We start from the raw sequence: 19,463 nt of genomic DNA, 5'->3' as shown, positions 1-19,463 counted from the left end.
GTACTGATGACTGTAAGCTGATACTGACTTCTTATGAATCCTGTAGCTTGCTAATGATCTAGCATGGATTTTAATGATCTAAAATGGTGGTGTAATCCATTTGGACTCAATTCAGCATCTGCTGCTTTTTCTTTTTAGGATCACTCCACAATCCAGACCAACTCACATTACACTGAGGTGGAAAGATGGCAATCTACCAAGCTCATTCTGTTCATTGCACCTTTATGAGGATCCCAAAAGTATCCCTTCGCTGTAAAAAGGAGTCCCTACCTACTGCAACTTTTCATGTGGTCCTCCTTGTTCAGTGAGAGCATTGAGCTTGAGGATAATGGCATGATCAAGATCTCAGTGCCATATGGACTAGTTCTTTAGAGTGATTTGGCTGTCTTTAGCTATGAGAACACTTGTTTCGCTGGAAGAAACAAAAATGGTGATGGTGAAGGACACTATGACAGTTCAGGGAGGGTGACTTGCTTCCACAACTCCAAAGAAGAACAGATTGCATCCGTCCACCTTCACTGTGAAGACCATGCAACGGGAAATGGCACCATCACCCAACACGGGACTTATTCCCTGCATCATAAGTATCCAAAGAGTAGCAGACAATTTCGATACTTCCATTTCATCCTCCATTACAAGTCTGGAGTGCAAGTAGTAGACAGATCTTCCGACGACACAAAAGTAGCGGCCAGATTCTTTCATGTGCTTCCTTCATCTCGGTTCTTCCCACCAGAGATTTTTGAGGACCATAGAAAGACATGGACCACAATATCAAGAATGAATTCTTCACTGTTGAGATTGCTCTTCACCACCATGTCCAATAACTCTGGTTCCGACCTATAAATGCTTGAGCAGTAGCTGAAGCAGGAGGGAGAGACTGCTTTGTTTCAGCATGCCGACTGCAATTTTCCGGGCCATCTCATTCTTATCGGTGGCGCTCCTGCTTCTTCCTGTTTCTGGCCTGAACCATGAAGGCACCGCCCTCCTCGCGTGGCTGTCGTCCTTCGACTCTTCTCTCTCCTCCGCTCTGTTTTCCTCGTGGGATCCAACCCACAGCAATCCATGCAGATGGGCTTTCGTTTCTTGCTCCAGCAGCGGTCTGGTTTCAGAGATTTGCATCAGATCCATCAGCCTCCACACCACTTTTCCCTCCCAGATTCTTTCCTTCAGGTCCCTCGCCAATCTCGTCCTGTATGACACAAACATCACCGGAGAGATCCCACGGATGATTGCTAATCTGACTTCTCTGCTCACGCTGGACCTCAGATTCAATGCCCTCAGCGGGAAGATCCCACCGGGGATGGGAAACCTTTCGTCGTTGCGGTCTCTCTACCTCAGTTCCAATTTACTGAAGGGTCCGATACCGCGGGAGATCTGCAACTGCTCGGAGCTCAGAGTGCTCGAGCTTGTCGACAACCAGCTCACCGGGACGATTCCAGCAGAGATCGGACGGCTTTCTTCTCTGGAAATCTTCCGTGCAGGAGGAAACTCCGGTATATCCGGAGAGATCCCACCGAGCATTTCGAACTGCAAAGGACTAGTTCTTCTGGGACTCGCAGACACCGCAGTCTCTGGCCGCATTCCATCCGGCATCGGGGAATTGAGAAATCTAAGAACTCTCTCTATATATACCTCCAATCTGTCAGGATCCATACCACCAGAAATAGCCAACTGTTCGGCCATGGAGTATCTGTTCCTCTACGAGAACCAGCTTAGCCAGGGGATTCCATCCGAGTTGGGCCTGCTGAAGAATCTCAAAGTGATCTTTCTTTGGAAGAACAGATTCACTGGTGATGTGCCGGAATCAATCGGCAACTGCACTGGTTTGACGGTCATGGATCTGTCCTTGAATTATCTGACGGGTGAAGTTCCAGCCTCGTTCGCCAAGCTGACGTCTCTGGAGGTGTTTCTGCTGTCTTACAACAACATCTCAGGAAGAATCCCAGGTTTCGTGGGGAACCTTTCGAGACTGTCACAGTTAGAGCTAGATAATAACAGGTTCTCCGGTGAATTGCCAACAGGAATCGGACAGCTGAAAGAGCTGACTCAGTTCTTCGCATGGCAGAATCAGCTCCATGGAAATGTACCCTCCGAACTAGGTGGCTGTGGAAAGCTCGAATCTTTGGATCTTTCCTACAACTTCCTCACCGGTTTCCTGCCGGTTTCTCTGTTCAGGATCAAGAGCTTGACGGAGCTCATGCTCATCTCTAACGGCTTCTTCGGTGATCTACCTCCGGATATCGGAAACTGCACCAAATTGGTCCGGCTGAGGCTCGGATTCAACAGGTTCTCAGGCAGATTGCCAGCGGAAATCGGGCACCTGCGCAATCTGAGCTTCCTCGAACTGTCCGAGAATATGATCTCCGGTGAGATACCGTCCGAGCTCGGAAACTGCACTCGACTGGAAATGATCGATCTGCATGAGAATCGGATTCAAGGTACCATCCCTTCCTCGCTCGAGCACCTTCGGCAGCTTAATGTGATCGATTTGTCGAGGAACAGGATCGCCGGACCGGTTCCTGAGGTGCTGGGCAAGCTCAGAACTCTGAGCAAGCTCATGCTGGGTGGGAACTACCTAAGTGGTTCGATCCCGAAGACCTTGGGCCTTTGCGGTGACTTGGAGTTCCTCGACATGAGCAGCAACAGGATCGCCGGTCCGATCCCGGAGGAGATCGGTTACCTGCAAGGGTTAGATATAGTGCTCAACCTGAGCTGGAACTATCTCTCCGGTCCTCTTCCTCGAGGACTCTCGAATCTGTCGAAGCTGACCAGCCTCGATGTCTCGCACAACATGCTGACGGGATCGTTGGATGTGCTCGGCGGGCTCGACAACCTCGTATTTCTCGATGTCTCTTACAACAATTTCTCGGGGTATCTCCCTGAAACGACGTTCTTCCGGCAGCTGCCGGCTGCTTCCTTCGCCGGCAACCAGCAGCTGTGTGCCAACCGAAGTGACTGCCTCCTGCAGCTCAAGACGAGAAGCAATCCTTCAAGACGAGCCATCCTGAGCTGTGGGATTGCACTAACAGTTGGCCTGGCAATAATGATAGTTTGGCTACTGATGTGGACTCGCAAACTAGCCGAGAGGAGAAGGAAGGAAGGCCATGGAGACTGGCAATGGGACTTCACAGTCTTCCAAAAGGTGTCTTTCTCGGTCGATGACGTAGTGCAGGGGCTGTCGGAGACTAACGTCATCGGAAGAGGTTCTTCAGGAGTAGTCTACAGAGTTGAGACCGGAGCTGGCCTCACCATCGCCGTGAAGAAGCTGCGGGCGGAGAAGAAGAACGAGCAGCTTCAGGAGAGGGATTGTTTCACCACCGAGGTGAAGATTCATGGCTCCATCAAGCACAAGAACATAGTGAGGCTTCTGGGTTGCTGCGTGAACAGACACGACGACACTCGTCTGCTCATATTCGATCATATCAGCAACGGGAGTTTGGACGATTTGCTTCACGGAAGCACTAAGATGACGGTGGCGTGGGAGTCGAGGTACAAGATCGCACTCGGTGCAGCTCAGGGCTTGGCTTACCTCCACCACGACTGCAATCCTCCCATCATTCACCGCGACATCAAAGCTCGGAATATCTTAGTCGGCCTCGAATTCGAACCCTATCTTGCGGATTTCGGACTCGCGAAGCCTGTCGATCGTTCCGGGAGGACGATGCCCTGCGGCGTCGTCGCTGGCTCTTACGGCTACATCGCTCCGGGTAGGGAAGACGATTCCGACTCCCAAATCTTCAATCGCAAAGCAAAGATTTAAGCCCTTATATCTTGTTCTTAGACGTTGAGCTCGATTGCGATTCCATGGTTGTGACACAGAGTACAGCTACAGCCCAAGGATCACCGAGAAGAGCGACGTGTATAGCTACGGCGTTGTTCTCCTGGAGATCTTAACCGGCCTGCAACCGAGCGATGCGAGGATCCAGGGAGCGCATATCGTGGACTGGGTGCGGAGAGAACTCAGGGCAGCTAATTCTCCGGCGGCCGCCGTCCTGGACGGAAGTTTGAGGAATCAAACGGACGTGGAGGTGCAGGAGATGGTCCAGGTGCTCGGCGTGGCGCTGCTGTGCGTGAATCAGGCGCCAGAGGAGCGGCCTTCCATGAGGGACGTCGCAGCTTTGCTCAGGGAGATCAGGATAGTGAGCCGACATCTACAGGAAGCCGGTGATCACCCGGAGAAAGGCTTTGAAAACTGTGCCAATGCCGCAGCATGCAGTAGCTTCTCCCGAGCCTCAGTGCCCATGATAAGCTCATCATCTTCGACGTCATCTTCCCTGTAGTCGTGGATCACGGGTGGCTTCATTCAACTGCATCATCTCAAGATGTTTCATGAACTTGGCTTTGTAATTTATTGATTCTTTTTCTTGTGGTTTTATTTTTTGGTAATCCGTGCTAAAGATCTCGTAACATTAAGCCACACGATCATGCAATTTGAGTTCAAGTCTTCCAAATTTGCCACTTTAGATCATGTACTGCTTACATCTGCACATCAGAATGCAGTACTCAACACTTCTTCCTGACAAAAGAATTCTCAGCTGCAGGGTCTGCTGCCTAACAACTGCACCAGCACCTGGCAGTGTCCACAGAGATGGAACAGCAGGGGATGGATGATGGTGCTTGGCCCATTAAATTCTGGTTGTCTTGGGTGCGAAGTGAGGAAGGACCTTGAGAGAGAGGACTTGTGGACACCTTCCACTCCACATTGCCGAAGAACATTGCATGACTGAAACTGAGCTCATGTGGTTTCATGTGCTATGTTCGGTAAACTGGTGGTCACCTTCTGTGGTCCAGTCCAGTGAAGCAGCACCCCCACAGCCTTTACAGTTGGCTGCCCTGAGCAAGCCACCACCTTGCCTGCCACCTTACCAAAGTGACTAAGTTGAAGCATGGACAGCCATCTGAGATGATAGGTTGCAGCACATAGCAACGCCTGCTGCAAGGTTGGGCACAACTTGAATGATCATTTGAGCTTAAGGTGACATTCATGGCCTCACACCATCAAGGCTCATACATGGATTAGGCACACAGGCCTAGCATGCCATCTTGCTCAATCCACATCAGTTAGTATGTTTGCACCCACACAAGTGCTTGGGTGTGGGTGCAAACATTTCTTGGAGGTCAGCTTGGTTCTTCAGATTCACAAAGAACAACAATTCACTGCAGGAGAAACATCTCTGTTTCAGGTATTAGATGTGGTTCATACGACTATGAAGTTTTCTACAAATACTGACCAGGATATCAAACATAACAAAGAAATATACTTTGCAGTGGGGTGTATGCCTCCCAGCATCCAACTTGCAATCAGCAACCTTGCAGAAAATATGAATTCAACCATCACATGTCACCAGAATAACAATTGAGATGGTGCAGAGACTTGTTCAACAATCAAAGAGCACCCTATGAAAGGTCATCACAATAGCCAAGCTCCAAGGTTTGATTTTCTTCAAGGTATACAACAAGGATGTCTTAGAACTTGTATAAATCTTCTAGCAAGTGCATACGATTAGAAGTTCTAAATTGTATGCCAGAAAATTCGATGTGATGGTTTACAGAATTTCTATAAATCTTCTAACTAGGTGTCCAGAAACAGATTTCATAATTCCATAGTTCTTGAAGCAGAACCCAATTCTCACCATGAACTACTGGCCATATCATGCTACATCCAACACTGACAATGAAGAACAACAATAGATTGCAGTTTGAGAGGTTGTGAAAAATCAGAAAACAAGAGCTGGCTACTGAGAATGCAGTCCATGGCATGACTCTTTTAAGTCCCTGAAAAGCTTTTGAGGAGATGTTCTTGTGCATTTAGCAAGGTTTACTTCCTGTGGCTGGCACGCTACTGGAAGAACAACTCCAATGCTTCAAAGATGCAGTTTCTAGTTTATTATCAAAGTCAAAGGACAACAAAATCTATATCAAAGTCAAAATAATATGATCACCCTTTGGTGAGTATGCATGATGATCAACTAAGAAAGAGACTATCAAATCATGAACTCTTGCACTCTATTCTCTAACAGCTCAGCACCAGAACTAAAAGAAGAACAAATCAGACAGTTTGGTGATGAGTTTAATTCCATGAATTCATGAACAAAATCCACAGTCGTACAGATTGACATAAAAATGTTCATTTCTGACACCAGTTGAAAATGACAGATAAGATAGAAGGGTTGCTGTTTATTGGAAACACACGCACATCAATCGTTACTCCATACATATATTCCAAGAAATCTTGATCTTGACTCTGTGTGGAGTCGGTCATCGAAGACTTGGTAGCACAGCCAACTCAATAATGCTTGACGTAAAGGTCAAACTTGGCCACCAACCGCAAGTCATCGATGCTGATGACCTTGCTGAGGGAGTATCCCCTCGCCATCCGGAACCGGCCGCTGCCTCCGATGATGGAGCGATCCACCTCGCCGGCGGCCGCGTACATGCCCATCATGGTGAGCGTGCTCCCGTTGTACTTCCCGGCCGTGAACACGAATTCGGTGGCGGTGAGCAGGCCGCTCCGGCCGTCGGGCATCGCGAAGACGCCCACCCCCTGCGCCCTGCCCAGCAGCGTCGAGCTCGGGTCGGTCCCCTCCCTCAGGTAGTTGTCGAACACGCCGATGTAGGCGAAGGAGGGCGTGGACGTCAAATTCTTGTAGTTGGCCACCGTCGTGTTGGGGCCGCTCCTCGTCTCGTGGAAGTAGAAGTGCACGTGGGTGAACTTCTCGCCGGAGGGATCCACGGAGGAGCCGTCCACGAAGGCGATGGCTGCTGAGAGGAGCAATAGCAGGAAGACGGGGAAGGTGGCCTGAGCTGAGAGAGCCATTGTAGTCAGTGGGGATGGAAGCGGGTGATGGCTTGTAGGCTCATTATATAGTGCCTTATTTAGGAGAAATATATGTCAATTGTTGACCAATTATTATTATTATTATTATTGTAAAGTGACATATGAGGATTTTGCATCTGAAATACAAATTATGAATTTTCTTTATTTTAAATGTCTTACTCAAAGTAACCAGTCAAACCAAAATTTGACTTTTCCAACAAGTAGGAATTCTTCATCACGTGTCTATAAATCATAGTCTTAACTTGGTTAGGTAGCCATGTAATAAATCTTGCATTGTACTTTTGCTTTCAAGAAATTAGCACTTGAAAGAATATTATTATTTTGGTTGAGGTATTGTTCATCCATGCGAAAATGATGGTACGATAATTGGGTAATTTACCTAGAAAATCCCTCAATAATAAAGTTTTATCAGTTGATATCCCTATATTTAATTTTTATTAGGAGCATCTTTTTTCATACCATGATCAAATATTTTTTATAAAATAAAATAATAGTTCATATCCATTTATCTCTGATTTTTTGGGTTAATTTGATTTGTTTGACTTGAATCAGAATAAATCAGTATAATAAAAACCTAAATATTTAATTTTTTATGTCTATATTTTCTTTCTTTTCTCCAAATTACATCGTGCCACCCCCATTTGACCAATACAATAATGTCATCTACGAATTGGTTGTGGTCACCATCATTGCAATCTCCAGCATTATCACCTAATATTCGTCCTAGTCTAACCTAGCATTTAGAGAAAAATCTAACTAATCAACTTACAATCATGTCATAGTAGTTTATGATAAGCTTTAATCGATTATGTTTATTGTAACTTCGAGGGTAAGCGATCACAATTTCACTTCAAACCTTTAGTGTAACAATATCTAATGAAAGTAGTATCACTAAACCTTGTGCACGACTGACCTAGGGTGATGGTACCCTTAGACCAAGTGATAGTGCTATCAAGAACTACAATATATTTTTTTAAAAAATGATTTTTAAAATAAAAATAAATTAGATAAAATGATTACTAAACAATTATGTTATAATTGTTATAAGGAAGTTTCGATAAGTTTGAAAAAAAATATATATATATATATATTACACTTGCATTACACTTAGGTTATACTTACATTACATTCCATCATATATTCAATCCTACACATCCTCTATTTAGATAATTTAACACCCTAAAATAAAAAAAAGATGATACTAAACATATTAAGATCATGACGGTTTTGTAAAAGTTTGGATATGTTTAAGAATAATTTAATGATTTATACTCGAGCTATACTCGATCATATTGAATGATTTATACTCGAGTTACACTCGATCATATGATCGATTCAATGTACAAATCTTATATTTCGATAATCAATGTCTATTTTGATAATCAATAATCTTAAAATTTAAAAAATAAAAAAGTGATATTGCACAATTGTGTTATAATAGTTTTAAAGAAGTTGGATATGTTTGCAAATAGTTTAATGATTTATACTCGAGTTATACTTAATTATAGGTTCAATGTAGAAATATTAGACAAATAACCAAAATAAATAATTTATATAAAATTAAAAGTAAATCTTTCTTAAGAATCATTTCATCAATAAATTACATCAATGGCTAATTTTCAGTCATCAAAACACTTTTAAAACATGTATAAATGTATATGAAAGTTAGGTTTTTATAACATATAAAAGAACAAGAAAGGCTTTCTAAGAAACTTAGTATATTTCTTAAAGCATATACCGAACAGTACATGCTCATACCGTATGCCTTACACGAAGCTTGAACCACCCTGTGGAGGTACAAACCCCAATTTGTCTCTCGATGACTTTCGACTCATCACATGAATGTAGTTTTGTTAATACAACCTTAAAGTTAATGATCTAATAATGTTGATCAAAATTAGTTTACTATTTGACAATTTAAAACTGAAGGTGTCGATCAAGGTTAAGAAACTAATAATGTCAAGCACAATTAGATATACTCGTTATGTTGGTCAAGTTGCATCAACTAATAATATTAGTCAAGTTTGAAGAAACTAATAACATGCAGAATTGCTGAGAACAATGTCACTTTCAGCCTATATAATGATGTCAATTATTTGTAGCTCAGAGAAAGAGGAAGGAGAATGATAGACTGACTTCTTGATTCTTTTGAGCAATTGATGCTACCTAACACCTTGTTTGATCGATCCTTTGATATGACATTTGACAAGTGTTATGGCTAAAGTTTAAGTAATTATCATGGATCACTGACTTTATGCTTTGGCCATCCGAAATTTATTTGAATTAGTTGTTTCTTTTCATTGAGCAATTGATCATCTTTCACGATCTGATACAAAAACTTACAAACTATAGCAGCATAGTTAACTCGATTAATGCTAACACAAATTTACAGTGACTACCAAGATAAGGTAATGCCAAAGAAGAGCAAAGGAGGTGAGGTTGTCGCTTGGTAACGTCGATGGCTCGATGCTGCTACTAGTGAAGTTGGTGTTGCATTCAACAAGTCAGAGAAGAGAGGATCAGCTCGATGCTTGATGACGTGATGTCATCGATTAATACATTATTGTGGGGTTGTCGTCGCTCGATGATGTTACTGTTGAAGCTAACGCTAGAAAGAAGAGGATGCTACCATCATTCATGGAGAGTAGAGGTTAGAATATGAGAGGAGTGTTTGATCGTTACACTTACACTGGGCTATACTCGTTCAGTGTAACCCTCGTATAATCTCCTTTGTCATTTGCTCAAAGAAGATTTAGAATAAATTAGCGTCGAAACTCAATCGGACCAAACTAACCCTTGAATCGGTCAAGTTTGATTCAGGTCGCTCGATTCAATAAAAAGATTGACTCGGGTATTATTAGTGTTTTTTTTTTTAAAAGAGACTCTAATCAAAATCAAATATGATGATGTCATAATTACTCATAATAATTTAAAGATATTTACATGATCATGGAGTAAGTGTGATCTACGTTATTACTCTATCTCCCATCTAAAGCATATGCGTTGTGTTCGTCAACTATCTATCCTTTTCCTTGGCCTTCAAGCTTCAAAGATGGTGTGCTTGACCGAGAGATTCATCTCCCGTGGTGTAGTTTTCATGTAATAGCCATCACAGACCACAATATCTTTCTTTCGTTTGACCTGTGGATATCACTTAGATTTGACAAAATAGAATAGAAGTCCAAAAGAGGAGTAGATGTTGACGAAGCCACACAGACGGGCGCGCGATGACTTTTGACTATTCAAGCGATGACAAGAAGGAACTCAACGTTGTCATGGGTTCTGTAGTAGCATTCAGCGCAGTGACATCGTTTTGCTTGGCAAAGACAGGTCGATGTCATGCATCGACTAGTCTTCGCTGCTCGTAACACAACGTCAGATCAACGTGTAACTCCAACTTGATTGCCAGAGATACGAACTTGACAAGAGGAAGAGGTGATGCCAATATGGTATTTGGTGGCATCATCGTGGGCTTTGCGTAGAAGACAGTTCCGCTAATAAACCGGCATTGTTGGTACAAGATTACGGTAATCAATCAAAGTGGGTCAAGCCGACCCTATAACATATTTCGACTTGTTGCATGGGTAAACGAAGCTTGTTGAATGGATCCACACCTCTCTCTCTCTCTCTCTCTCTCTCTCTCTCTCTCTCTCTCTATATATATATATATATATATATATATCCAAGACTTTGGTAAAGTCGTGTGGGAGCCACGCACCGTGACGTGAATGACAAATAGGACAATGACACCTCAACTAATACATATATTTTGATCTCCCGAACATTACCAAAGTCTTGGAAAGATCACACTTCGCTTTGAAGGTGTCCTTCCACACGACTCGTTCTATTTCTCCAAGCCATCACCCGTGGAATGGAGGTAGGCTGCTGAGATAGGAAATGATATGATGTTGGAAGGTTGGTTGGTGAGATAAGCACATGATGTGATAGGAAAAGCTTCACATTCTTGAGAGCTAATTCATCCTTAACTAGTCAATCTTTGAGGCGAATCAGACAAAGAAGTTGATGATGTAGTGATCCTCCAACTCCTTGAGTTTGATTAAAGGAATGATGAACGAGTCACCTTTACCCTCAGATGTGCCTTTTGAGATCTACAAAGAATATCGGTTTCAAGGAAAACATGTGAGCGAATTTGTTATAATTATCGACTCATCGTTTATGTATTTGTTTCTTGAGAACAATCTTAGATCACATCTTTGAATGCAACACACTACGTTTACTATATGGACTGCTAGAGTTCACAAAGTCTATAAAAGAAATCCAACACTTGCATAGCATGCAGATCATTATTATATATGTTTAGAGGACTTGGAAGCCTTGATTTGGAGACAATCTCATAAAACTACGTTGGAAGAACTCGCAATCACGAACTTAATGCTTAATAATAACAATAATATTGATGATGATCATTGTTTTGTTTACTACGAGTGAAATCTTCTCCTCCTTTCACTGTTCACTTGCTTCGTTCTCGAAAGGACAATTGGGAAAGCTGCATGCAAAAGTCTCTTTTACACCTACTAATGGTTTAGAGTGCAACAAAGCTGTAGTACTATGCGTAAATTTGCTCGTCTTCCTTCCTTCTACCATGAATCGATATTGATTGGCTAAGCAACGTAAGGGCCAAATAGATCCCATCTGTGGCTGTGTTGTGTCTCACATGATCGAAAACTATATGTGCCATCAGCTGTGTCTCCTATTTTTGCTGCTGCTGCTTCTCTCTCCCTCTCTCTCTCTCTCTCTCTCTCTCTGGTGTCCGTGGCCCATTCATTGTGCAGTGCAGATGGTGATAGCTTCCTGCAAATTTGAGGCACGGCTGCATCGACTTACCGTGCATCCCATGGTATCATCACAGCATGATATGGTGCAGGGAAGCACGGTGTGTAAAGAGCACGGTGGCAACCGTTCATCACTGTAAAGAACGACATGATATTTTTACTTGGCATAGGGAAATGTTTGTGAACATGAAATAATGGAAGCAGTCATCACAAAAGTGATTTAGTAGAAAGGTGTTATTCATATATGGGATTGGACGTAAAGTCATCACTTGACAATATTAGTATTGAATTCTTGACATGACATCTAATAATACATTGGACTTGAAAACTCTTACACTTATTAAGATTATTTTTATCTTATTTTAATCGTTTTCTTATCTGATTCATAAAAATATACTATAAAACCTTCACAGTGTGGATGTGTTCAATCTTCAGAGTTCTTCTTGTCTGACTGTCGCTGTTCCCATATTTTGTGGCCGGCCTTCTCATTTGGTTGGCTAACTTTGGAAGAAGAATCAATGATCTTTTGTTGACTCCTACAGTCAATGCTTGTGTGACGGTAAGCTTTCATCATCTTGGAACTGATTTAGAAGTTTACACCGCATGAGGGATTCATTGCCAAGCAGCAAATTACCACTGCATCAATCTATCCCCATTTGTATGTCTCTGCATGCCGTGGGAAAGGGTTGAACATTTGTGCGTGAGATAGAAGGAAAAGTCTCCATGGAGAGGGCAATGAATAGTCACCTCTCCCTACGAGGACATGACATTGACATCATCTGAAACGAGAAAGGGGAGAACCCTCAGTCCATTTCAACTTGGCATGCCTCTTCAGAAACATGGCTACATTTTGTTTGCTGTGAGGATTAACACTCACCTGTGATTCCCTTTTGTTTATGGATACCTCTATTCTTCCTTGATAAAGGGGAAACAACACAAGTGCTACAATTGATGTTTATCTGACATCAATTTAGACACCTAATCATGCTTATAACTGGTCAGCATATGATGATATTGATGTTCGATTGTTCGCGCAACTCTCCACGTTCGAATAGCATTCGATGTTTTGACGAAATCATCCACGGTGAAATAATTACTCGCTAAATGAGAACTAGAAAAGACCTCATGATGCATTCACTTAGATTCTCTAGTAAACCGTTCTTAATACAAGCCTTGATGATATCATATGAATTGCTAAAAATATATAAAACGTATGACTAACATGATGACAAAGATTTGAGAACTACAAAAAAATTTGATTTGAAACTATTACTTCTTACTTGTCGGGTAACTTTGGGTCGATGGGTTAACACGGCTTAGTCTGATCCCGAGTATGTAAAGTTGCTCAAACTAAGGTGGTCGATGTCAAGTCTAGTCCAGGATTCATCTCCATAATCAATCTAAAGTAGAGTAAGGGGTTTCTCTTCCTCTCCCGCCAGGTTGCTGCTCCTTCCTTGCCAAGTTTCTACACACAAGCCGAAGTCAGAAGGGAGATTTCTCGACTCGACCCCTTAGAAGCCGAAGTCAGTATTGAGTGGTGTTAGAGAGAGTTTGAGTGTTCAAAGTTTGACCCCCTGACGCTAGTCAGGAGGTTAATTTTTATATATGCAAACGAAGGTCGATCGTACATGGTCTATTAATGGCCACCGACTTCTCGAGCGGTCGGTTCATACCTTTCATGCATGCATCGATCGACCTACACAGATCGACGCCGCACAGTGTCATTCCAAACTTTCTAAAGCGACCCTATACTATACGATACCATCTTATACGACCTCGAACAATGCGAGAACAAGCGATTGTCGCATCCGAGCCCGAGGTGACATGTCGACGTGGTGCACCATATCAGTCCTGAGACTTCGTGTTGGCACTGACGTAGTTGCTAACTATTACCGCGGGGGTGGGACCATAATATGTCATATCACTATTTTATAACTTTAGTGATAACTAAGGATATTATCATATGCATTACTTCTCCCACCTTAGTTTCATAGGTCAAATTATCCACTCGATGAAAATGATCTCGAATCTGCTAATGAAATAAAAAGCCAAATCTAACTTTAATACTTCTTATAATCATCAATCCATCAGTAATTTTTCTGCCTTTCACATGTAATCAATTCCAACTGATTACCTGAAGGTGTCATATCAACTGTTCAATCAAGTACCAGAAACCAATGCCAAGATGATGCACTGCTGATTTGACATTGTTGTTTTATGTACAATGGAATAAGAGTGGGCTCTGTGGAACTGAAAGCCATCTCCTGTAACATGTGCAATTGATTGCATCAGTTCTCCATAGGCAGATGCATCTCTCCAGTTATGTACTCTGAAATGGACAACTGGCCACATTTATTTATAGTGAGTGATCAATTGCCAAGTTCTGATGCAATGAAAAGAAGAACAGCTATTAATTGCTTTCATTGCAGCTAAGGCAACCCTCCTGCCATACTTACTCTTTCCTAGAAACAAAGAAAGAACACTTGTTGTGATCCAAAAGAGAGGTGCTCAGAGACTTGTGGGCAAGCCACACTAACTCTCTCTTTTTGTCAATTGGTGTCATCAAATGGCAGGTTTCAGAATGTTGAAGTGCACTTTCTGTTCATCTCCTATGCTTCAATGGGAAAAAGCAATGAAATTTAGATAGTGGTGGGCAAGTTTTAAGCAATCTTATTTATCATATTAAAATGATTCTTGGGAAGTCATTATCTTTTTGCTTTGGAAAAAGATGACCATTTTTTTACTATGAAGATTATTTATAAAAAATAAGATTATATACATTGAGCCGTCGTTAGATAAGAGTTTTATGCATCTGATCACTTATTTAATATTTCATGAGTATATTTTTAAAATACTTTTTTTTTCTCTTTCTAAGACTTAACCATAATATATTTTTCTTAATATTTTCATCGATCATATATTTTAAGGGTACGAGAAAGAAGCCTACGAGAAACATGAGATGAGAGTAAGTAGAGAGCTTTGAGTAAATAATAGAGAAAACTTTATTCTCAAAATTATTTTCGTCGAATTTAAGGAAGAATGGTATCTTTAAAGTAATAAATCCAATCGAACCAATTAAAGATAAAAAAAAAAGTTAAGGTGGATATTAGATTAAGACTAGAATGACTACAATCCAAAATTCAAAAGGCAAAAAAATAAAAAAATAATTTATTATAATATGTAAAAGTTACAAGAAAAGAAAAGAAAACTAATTGGCCACTAAAATTAGAATCATTTCACTGCACTAATAATTCTTTGTATTAATTTAATGATGGCACCTTTCGGATGTAATGAGTATTTTAATCATTCAAGGAAGTGTCAGTGTGTGGATATCACTTCATATTGTAAATATCGATCTAAACAAAGAATATAAGATAAATAATCATATATATATATATATATATATATATATCATATATATCATCTTAAGATCATAAATTCAACAATATCAAGATTAATGAGTTAGCTACTTGATCAAGTCGGATCATAATAAATGAATGATATCATAGTAGAAAATGATTATCCGTAAATCGATAAATTAGTGAGGTATGAAATCGTCATATAATTTTAAAAAAATAAATATTATATAATAAGAAAGAAGTGTATAATAACCTAAGCTTTGCTCATCAAAAACTCAAAAGAGAAAGCAAATCAAAAGGCCAATTTCACCTCCAAATACAGTCCATCTTATTACACCTTACAAAACTAGCTAAAATGTGTGTCACTTTACATGGCTCAAACATACTCTATTTCCTGAATGATCACCATGTTCATAATTGCCATGAAGCCAACCTCCAAAATCTTGGTGAAGGTGAAAGGCATTCCCCTGCCTTCGTGGGCAGGGTAAAAGAACAGCAATAAAGGAATCATAATCCCCCCACCAATATCTCTCTCTCTCTCTCTCTTCTTCTTCTTCTTCTTCTTCTTCCTTGAAACTTGAGCATTTGAGCAGGACTGACTTCAGGATAATTTCTTCGGGTTGATTCTGCTTCTCGGTATGTCTCTCTTTCTGCCATCAGATTTCCTGTTGGACATTGTAATTGCTCATTCTTCCATTGGATTAAACATAATAATTGGATCATTTCCTCCATGAATTCAGTTTGGTATACAGATGCATCTATGTAATTTTGATTCAACTCTGTGTGTGTCTGTGTATCCACAGATGAGAGAATGATGTTTCTCCCCCATGGATGCCAGATGAAACCTGTGTTGCCAACTTCAACACCCATGAAAGGCCCTCTTTCTTCGTCTCCCATTTCCACCGACTCCCGGCATCGGTTGGCATCCACAGAGTAAGTAGTTCTACTCTCTCTCTCTCTCTCTTTGTATCTTCACAAGTTGGATTCCACTTTGTCTTGAGAAGTGTGACTGTTCTAAGTTCATCATGGCTCACTAATGATTTATGTGCTATGGAAGAGATGGAGAGAGCAACATCTTCTCATGGGGATTCAAAGCTGTGACTTCTTTATGTAAGAAACTGTGTTTGACTAGGGGTTATATTATTAGAGCTAGCTTCAGAAAATTTGTCAAAGGATAATTTTGACAACCCAATAAAAAACAATAAAGTAAAAAAATAAAAAGAGATAAGAACATCAGATTTACATGGTTTGATCAATTGACCTATATCCGAACGAATGAGGAGCAAAATATTATTATAAAAAAAGACTATTATAAATATCTTAGGAAGATATTGTCATAAAACATCTGAAACTACTAAACAAGAACTAAAACAAATAATTAGATTTTCTTATAGTGAGACTCGCCAAACTAACATATATGATTCCAGATTCGAGGGCTGATATCAGAGCCAACATCTTAAACCATTGGCTCGGCTTTCAGATCTTATGGAAGCTTTAAAGTTGAAAGATTTCAAGCTTTCTCCTCGTTGCCGTTTCAACAATTTCATCGTGCAAACTCTGTCTTCTGCATATTGGCATATGGATTTCAATTCTCCTTTCTCGGTGAAGCCTTTTCTGAACACTCTCATGTGTTCTCTTCTTGTTTCAGGGATGACACAGGCAAAACAAAAGCCCAAAAGCTGAAAGTTGTCGGAGGAGACGAGCGCAAGTTCCTATTTCCAGAGAGCAGCTCCGGTCGCAAGCTTTCGTCTTTGAAGCTTGCTCTGTTCGTCCTCGCCTGTTGCATGGTTCTAACGCTTGCCTTCTCCCCCATAACTCGCAAAGATCAACCGCTGCACTCAAGTTCAGGGTACAGTTTTCTCTGGTATAATTGAGTTGCCTCATGCTTTGGTGACACCTTCATTTCTTCAAACAGGTCTCGGTTTGGAGACGTTGCACGGATTTGGCAAACGACGCTCGCAGATCCTCGATATATCTCGCGTTTGGATGTTGATTGGGGCCAAGTATCAAGCACTCTCGAGGATATCGACTGTGCCGGAGATGGAAATCTCAGAATTGGCTTGCTAAATTTCAACTTGTCCGAGGTCAGATCTTGGCAGCAAACACTGCCGCCACATGCAGAGCTTTCCTCGGTGCATCTGGATCACGCTGACACAAACCTCACCTGGGAGCTTCTCTACCCCGAGTGGATCGACGAGGAAGAGGAGAGTGGAGTAGCGCCCGCTTGTCCCTCTCTTCCTCAGCCTCGCGTCAAGAGAGGGTCAGAAAGTTTCCATCTTGTCGCCGTCAAGCTGCCCTGTGACAGGTCAGGGCGCTGGTCCAGGGATGTCGCCAGGTTGCACCTGCAGCTTGCAGCAGCCAAACTGGCTGCTGCCTCTGCGGCACTCCGTGTCCTTCTTCTCACCGATTGCCTCCCTCTTCCCAACCTCTTCACCTGCAGAGATCTCGTGAGGCACGAAGGGAGTCTTTGGCTGTACAAGCCTGATCCGGCGACACTGGAGGAGAAGCTTCGGCTTCCGGTTGGGTCATGCGAACTTGCAATCCCATATGAAGTGAAAGGTCAGTCGTTCGACTACATGACTCTGAGAGCTTTGTGGATGCACGGCCATTAACGAACTCTCGGGACGATTCACGAGTTGCTCTCCGCTGCGTGCTCGCAGTGCGGATCTACACGGAGGCCGGGAAACGAGAAGCATATGCTACGATACTGCACTCGGCAGAGCACTACGTGTGCGGAGCGATCGCCGCAGCCCAAAGCCTTCGCTCGTCGGAATCTGCGAGGGATCTCGTCATCCTCGTGGATGAAACGATCAGCCGACGCGATCGAGGCGGCCTGGAAGCTGCAGGGTGGAAGCTGAGAACCATCGAGAGGATCCGCAACCCCAAGGCCAAGCGCGACGCCTACAACGAGTGGAACTACAGCAAGTTCCGGCTGTGGCAGCTCACCGACTACGACAACGTGGTGTTCATCGACGCCGACCTGCTGGTGCTGAGGAACATCGACTTCCTCTTCGCGATGCCGGAGGTGAGCGCGGTGGGGAACAACGCCACCCTCTTCAACTCCGGCGTCATGGTGGTGGAGCCCTCCGACTGCACGTTCCGGCTGCTGATGGATCACGTGGACGAGATCACCTCCTACAACGGCGGCGACCAGGGCTACCTGAACGAGATCTTCACGTGGTGGCACCGCGTGCCGAGGAACACGAACTTCCTGAAGCACTTCTGGGTCGGCGACACGGAGAGGAGGAAGGCGAAGAAGAACGGCTTGATGGGGGCGGATCCACCGGCTCTGTACGTGCTGCACTACCTGGGGCTGAAGCCGTGGCTGTGCTTCCGGGACTACGATTGCAACTGGAACCTGCAGTCGTACCGGGATTTCGCCAGCGACGCGGCCCATGCGACGTGGTGGAGAGTGCACGACGCATTGCCGGAAAACCTTCGGGGGTTCTGTCTTCTGCCGACGAAGACGAAGGCGTACTTGGAGCACATCCGGAGGCAGGCGGAGAAGGCGAAGTACCCCGACGGGCACTGGAAGCAGAACATCACCGATCCAAGATTGGGTGTTTGCGCCGAGGAGTTCTGCTCTTGGGAGAGCATGCTGCTGCATTGGGGTGAGGCCAACTCGCCCCATGATTCTGCTGCAGCTCCGCCTAGCTCATAGCAACATCTGTCTTCCTTCTCCTCCGTGACTCTCGATGCGATCAGGGTAGAAACAGAGGAAGACGATCCGACACATGTTCTTGCTTCATCTTGCATTCTACTGAGACTGCTCGATTTAGGACGGCCATGGAAGAGCGCTTGCGTAGCTCACACTCTGTGCCATCAGCAAGAATTCACCAAGCAAATCTCAGACTCATATTTTGTTCTAATTCCTGCCATAAATTTCACAAGATTTCTCCATTCTGCATGGAAGATTTGAGTGATCATTTGATGCGTCGTAGTGTGTGCATGGAGGATGATAGAATTTGGAGCAGTAATCATGTAATAAGCTAAAGAACAGTATCAACATGCGAGTAAATTCTTGACTGTGACGACATGGGTGTATATTTCCTCAAGTTGGCAAGCAAAAAGCTGAATGCCATCTCATTCATATAATATTTGGTCCCATGAACACACATTGAAGAGATGTTTGTGAGGCCATGTGCCAGTCACATGTCAAAGAATGTAGATCTATCTATCTATCTATCTATCTATCTATCTTCTACCACTGACACAAGAAACATACATCACCTCCTCTGTTGTACAGTATGATACAAGGATAAAATAATTGATATAAAAACTGTATTATCCCCCTTAGAAATTAATTTTCCTATTATCTCATAGAAAAATTTAGAGGTACCATCATAAAATTCTACAACCTAAATGCTTAAGCTAATCCCAAGATATCATTTAAACTATTGTTGGAAGAGGGCCTTAAAATTAGGAATATATTATGCAATGGTGTGATTTTGATGTGTGAGTCTTGATAGAGAA

General features: G+C 42.7%; 3 protein-coding genes across 5 annotated transcripts; 2 read left to right on the top strand and 1 right to left on the bottom strand.

Annotated features, from left to right (window-relative positions):
* The first annotated feature begins 684 nt into the window (after positions 1 to 684).
* On the top strand, positions 685 to 4,375 carry LOC135617828 (LRR receptor-like serine/threonine-protein kinase RGI1). Of its 2 annotated transcripts, XM_065118473.1 has the most exons (3): positions 685 to 1,170; positions 1,267 to 3,707; positions 3,820 to 4,375. In XM_065118473.1, the coding sequence occupies exons 1-3, from the start codon at positions 893 to 895 to the stop codon at positions 4,278 to 4,280; spliced, it is 3,180 nt and encodes a 1,059-aa protein (XP_064974545.1). In that variant the 5' UTR covers positions 685 to 892; the 3' UTR covers positions 4,281 to 4,375. The 2 variants fall into 2 exon arrangements, with proteins under 2 accessions (XP_064974545.1, XP_064974544.1); XM_065118472.1 differs by having other exon boundaries at positions 686 to 3,707.
* Positions 4,376 to 6,286: 1,911 nt separating this feature from the next.
* Positions 6,287 to 6,817, bottom strand: LOC135616422 (dirigent protein 1-like). The gene has a single exon (XM_065115616.1). It carries the CDS (start codon positions 6,815 to 6,817, stop codon positions 6,287 to 6,289), a length of 531 nt encoding a protein of 176 aa, XP_064971688.1.
* An 8,737-nt stretch (positions 6,818 to 15,554) lies between these two features.
* Positions 15,555 to 19,024, top strand: LOC135616242 (putative UDP-glucuronate:xylan alpha-glucuronosyltransferase 3). Of its 2 annotated transcripts, XM_065115434.1 has the most exons (5): positions 15,555 to 15,626; positions 15,794 to 15,923; positions 16,639 to 16,839; positions 16,906 to 17,549; positions 17,651 to 19,024. In XM_065115434.1, the coding sequence occupies exons 2-5, from the start codon at positions 15,802 to 15,804 to the stop codon at positions 18,649 to 18,651; spliced, it is 1,968 nt and encodes a 655-aa protein (XP_064971506.1). In that variant the 5' UTR covers positions 15,555 to 15,626; positions 15,794 to 15,801; the 3' UTR covers positions 18,652 to 19,024. The 2 variants fall into 2 exon arrangements, with proteins under 2 accessions (XP_064971506.1, XP_064971507.1); XM_065115435.1 differs by lacking the exons at positions 15,555 to 15,626; positions 15,794 to 15,923 and adding an exon at positions 16,432 to 16,538.
* The last annotated feature ends 439 nt before the right edge of the window (positions 19,025 to 19,463 follow it).

Source organism: Musa acuminata, chromosome BXJ2-7 (assembly GCF_036884655.1).
Source record: "Musa acuminata AAA Group cultivar baxijiao chromosome BXJ2-7, Cavendish_Baxijiao_AAA, whole genome shotgun sequence".
Taxonomy (NCBI): Eukaryota; Viridiplantae; Streptophyta; class Magnoliopsida; order Zingiberales; family Musaceae; genus Musa; species Musa acuminata.
Note: the sequence above shows the minus strand (reverse complement) of the source record. Positions and strands in the feature narration are given on the sequence as shown.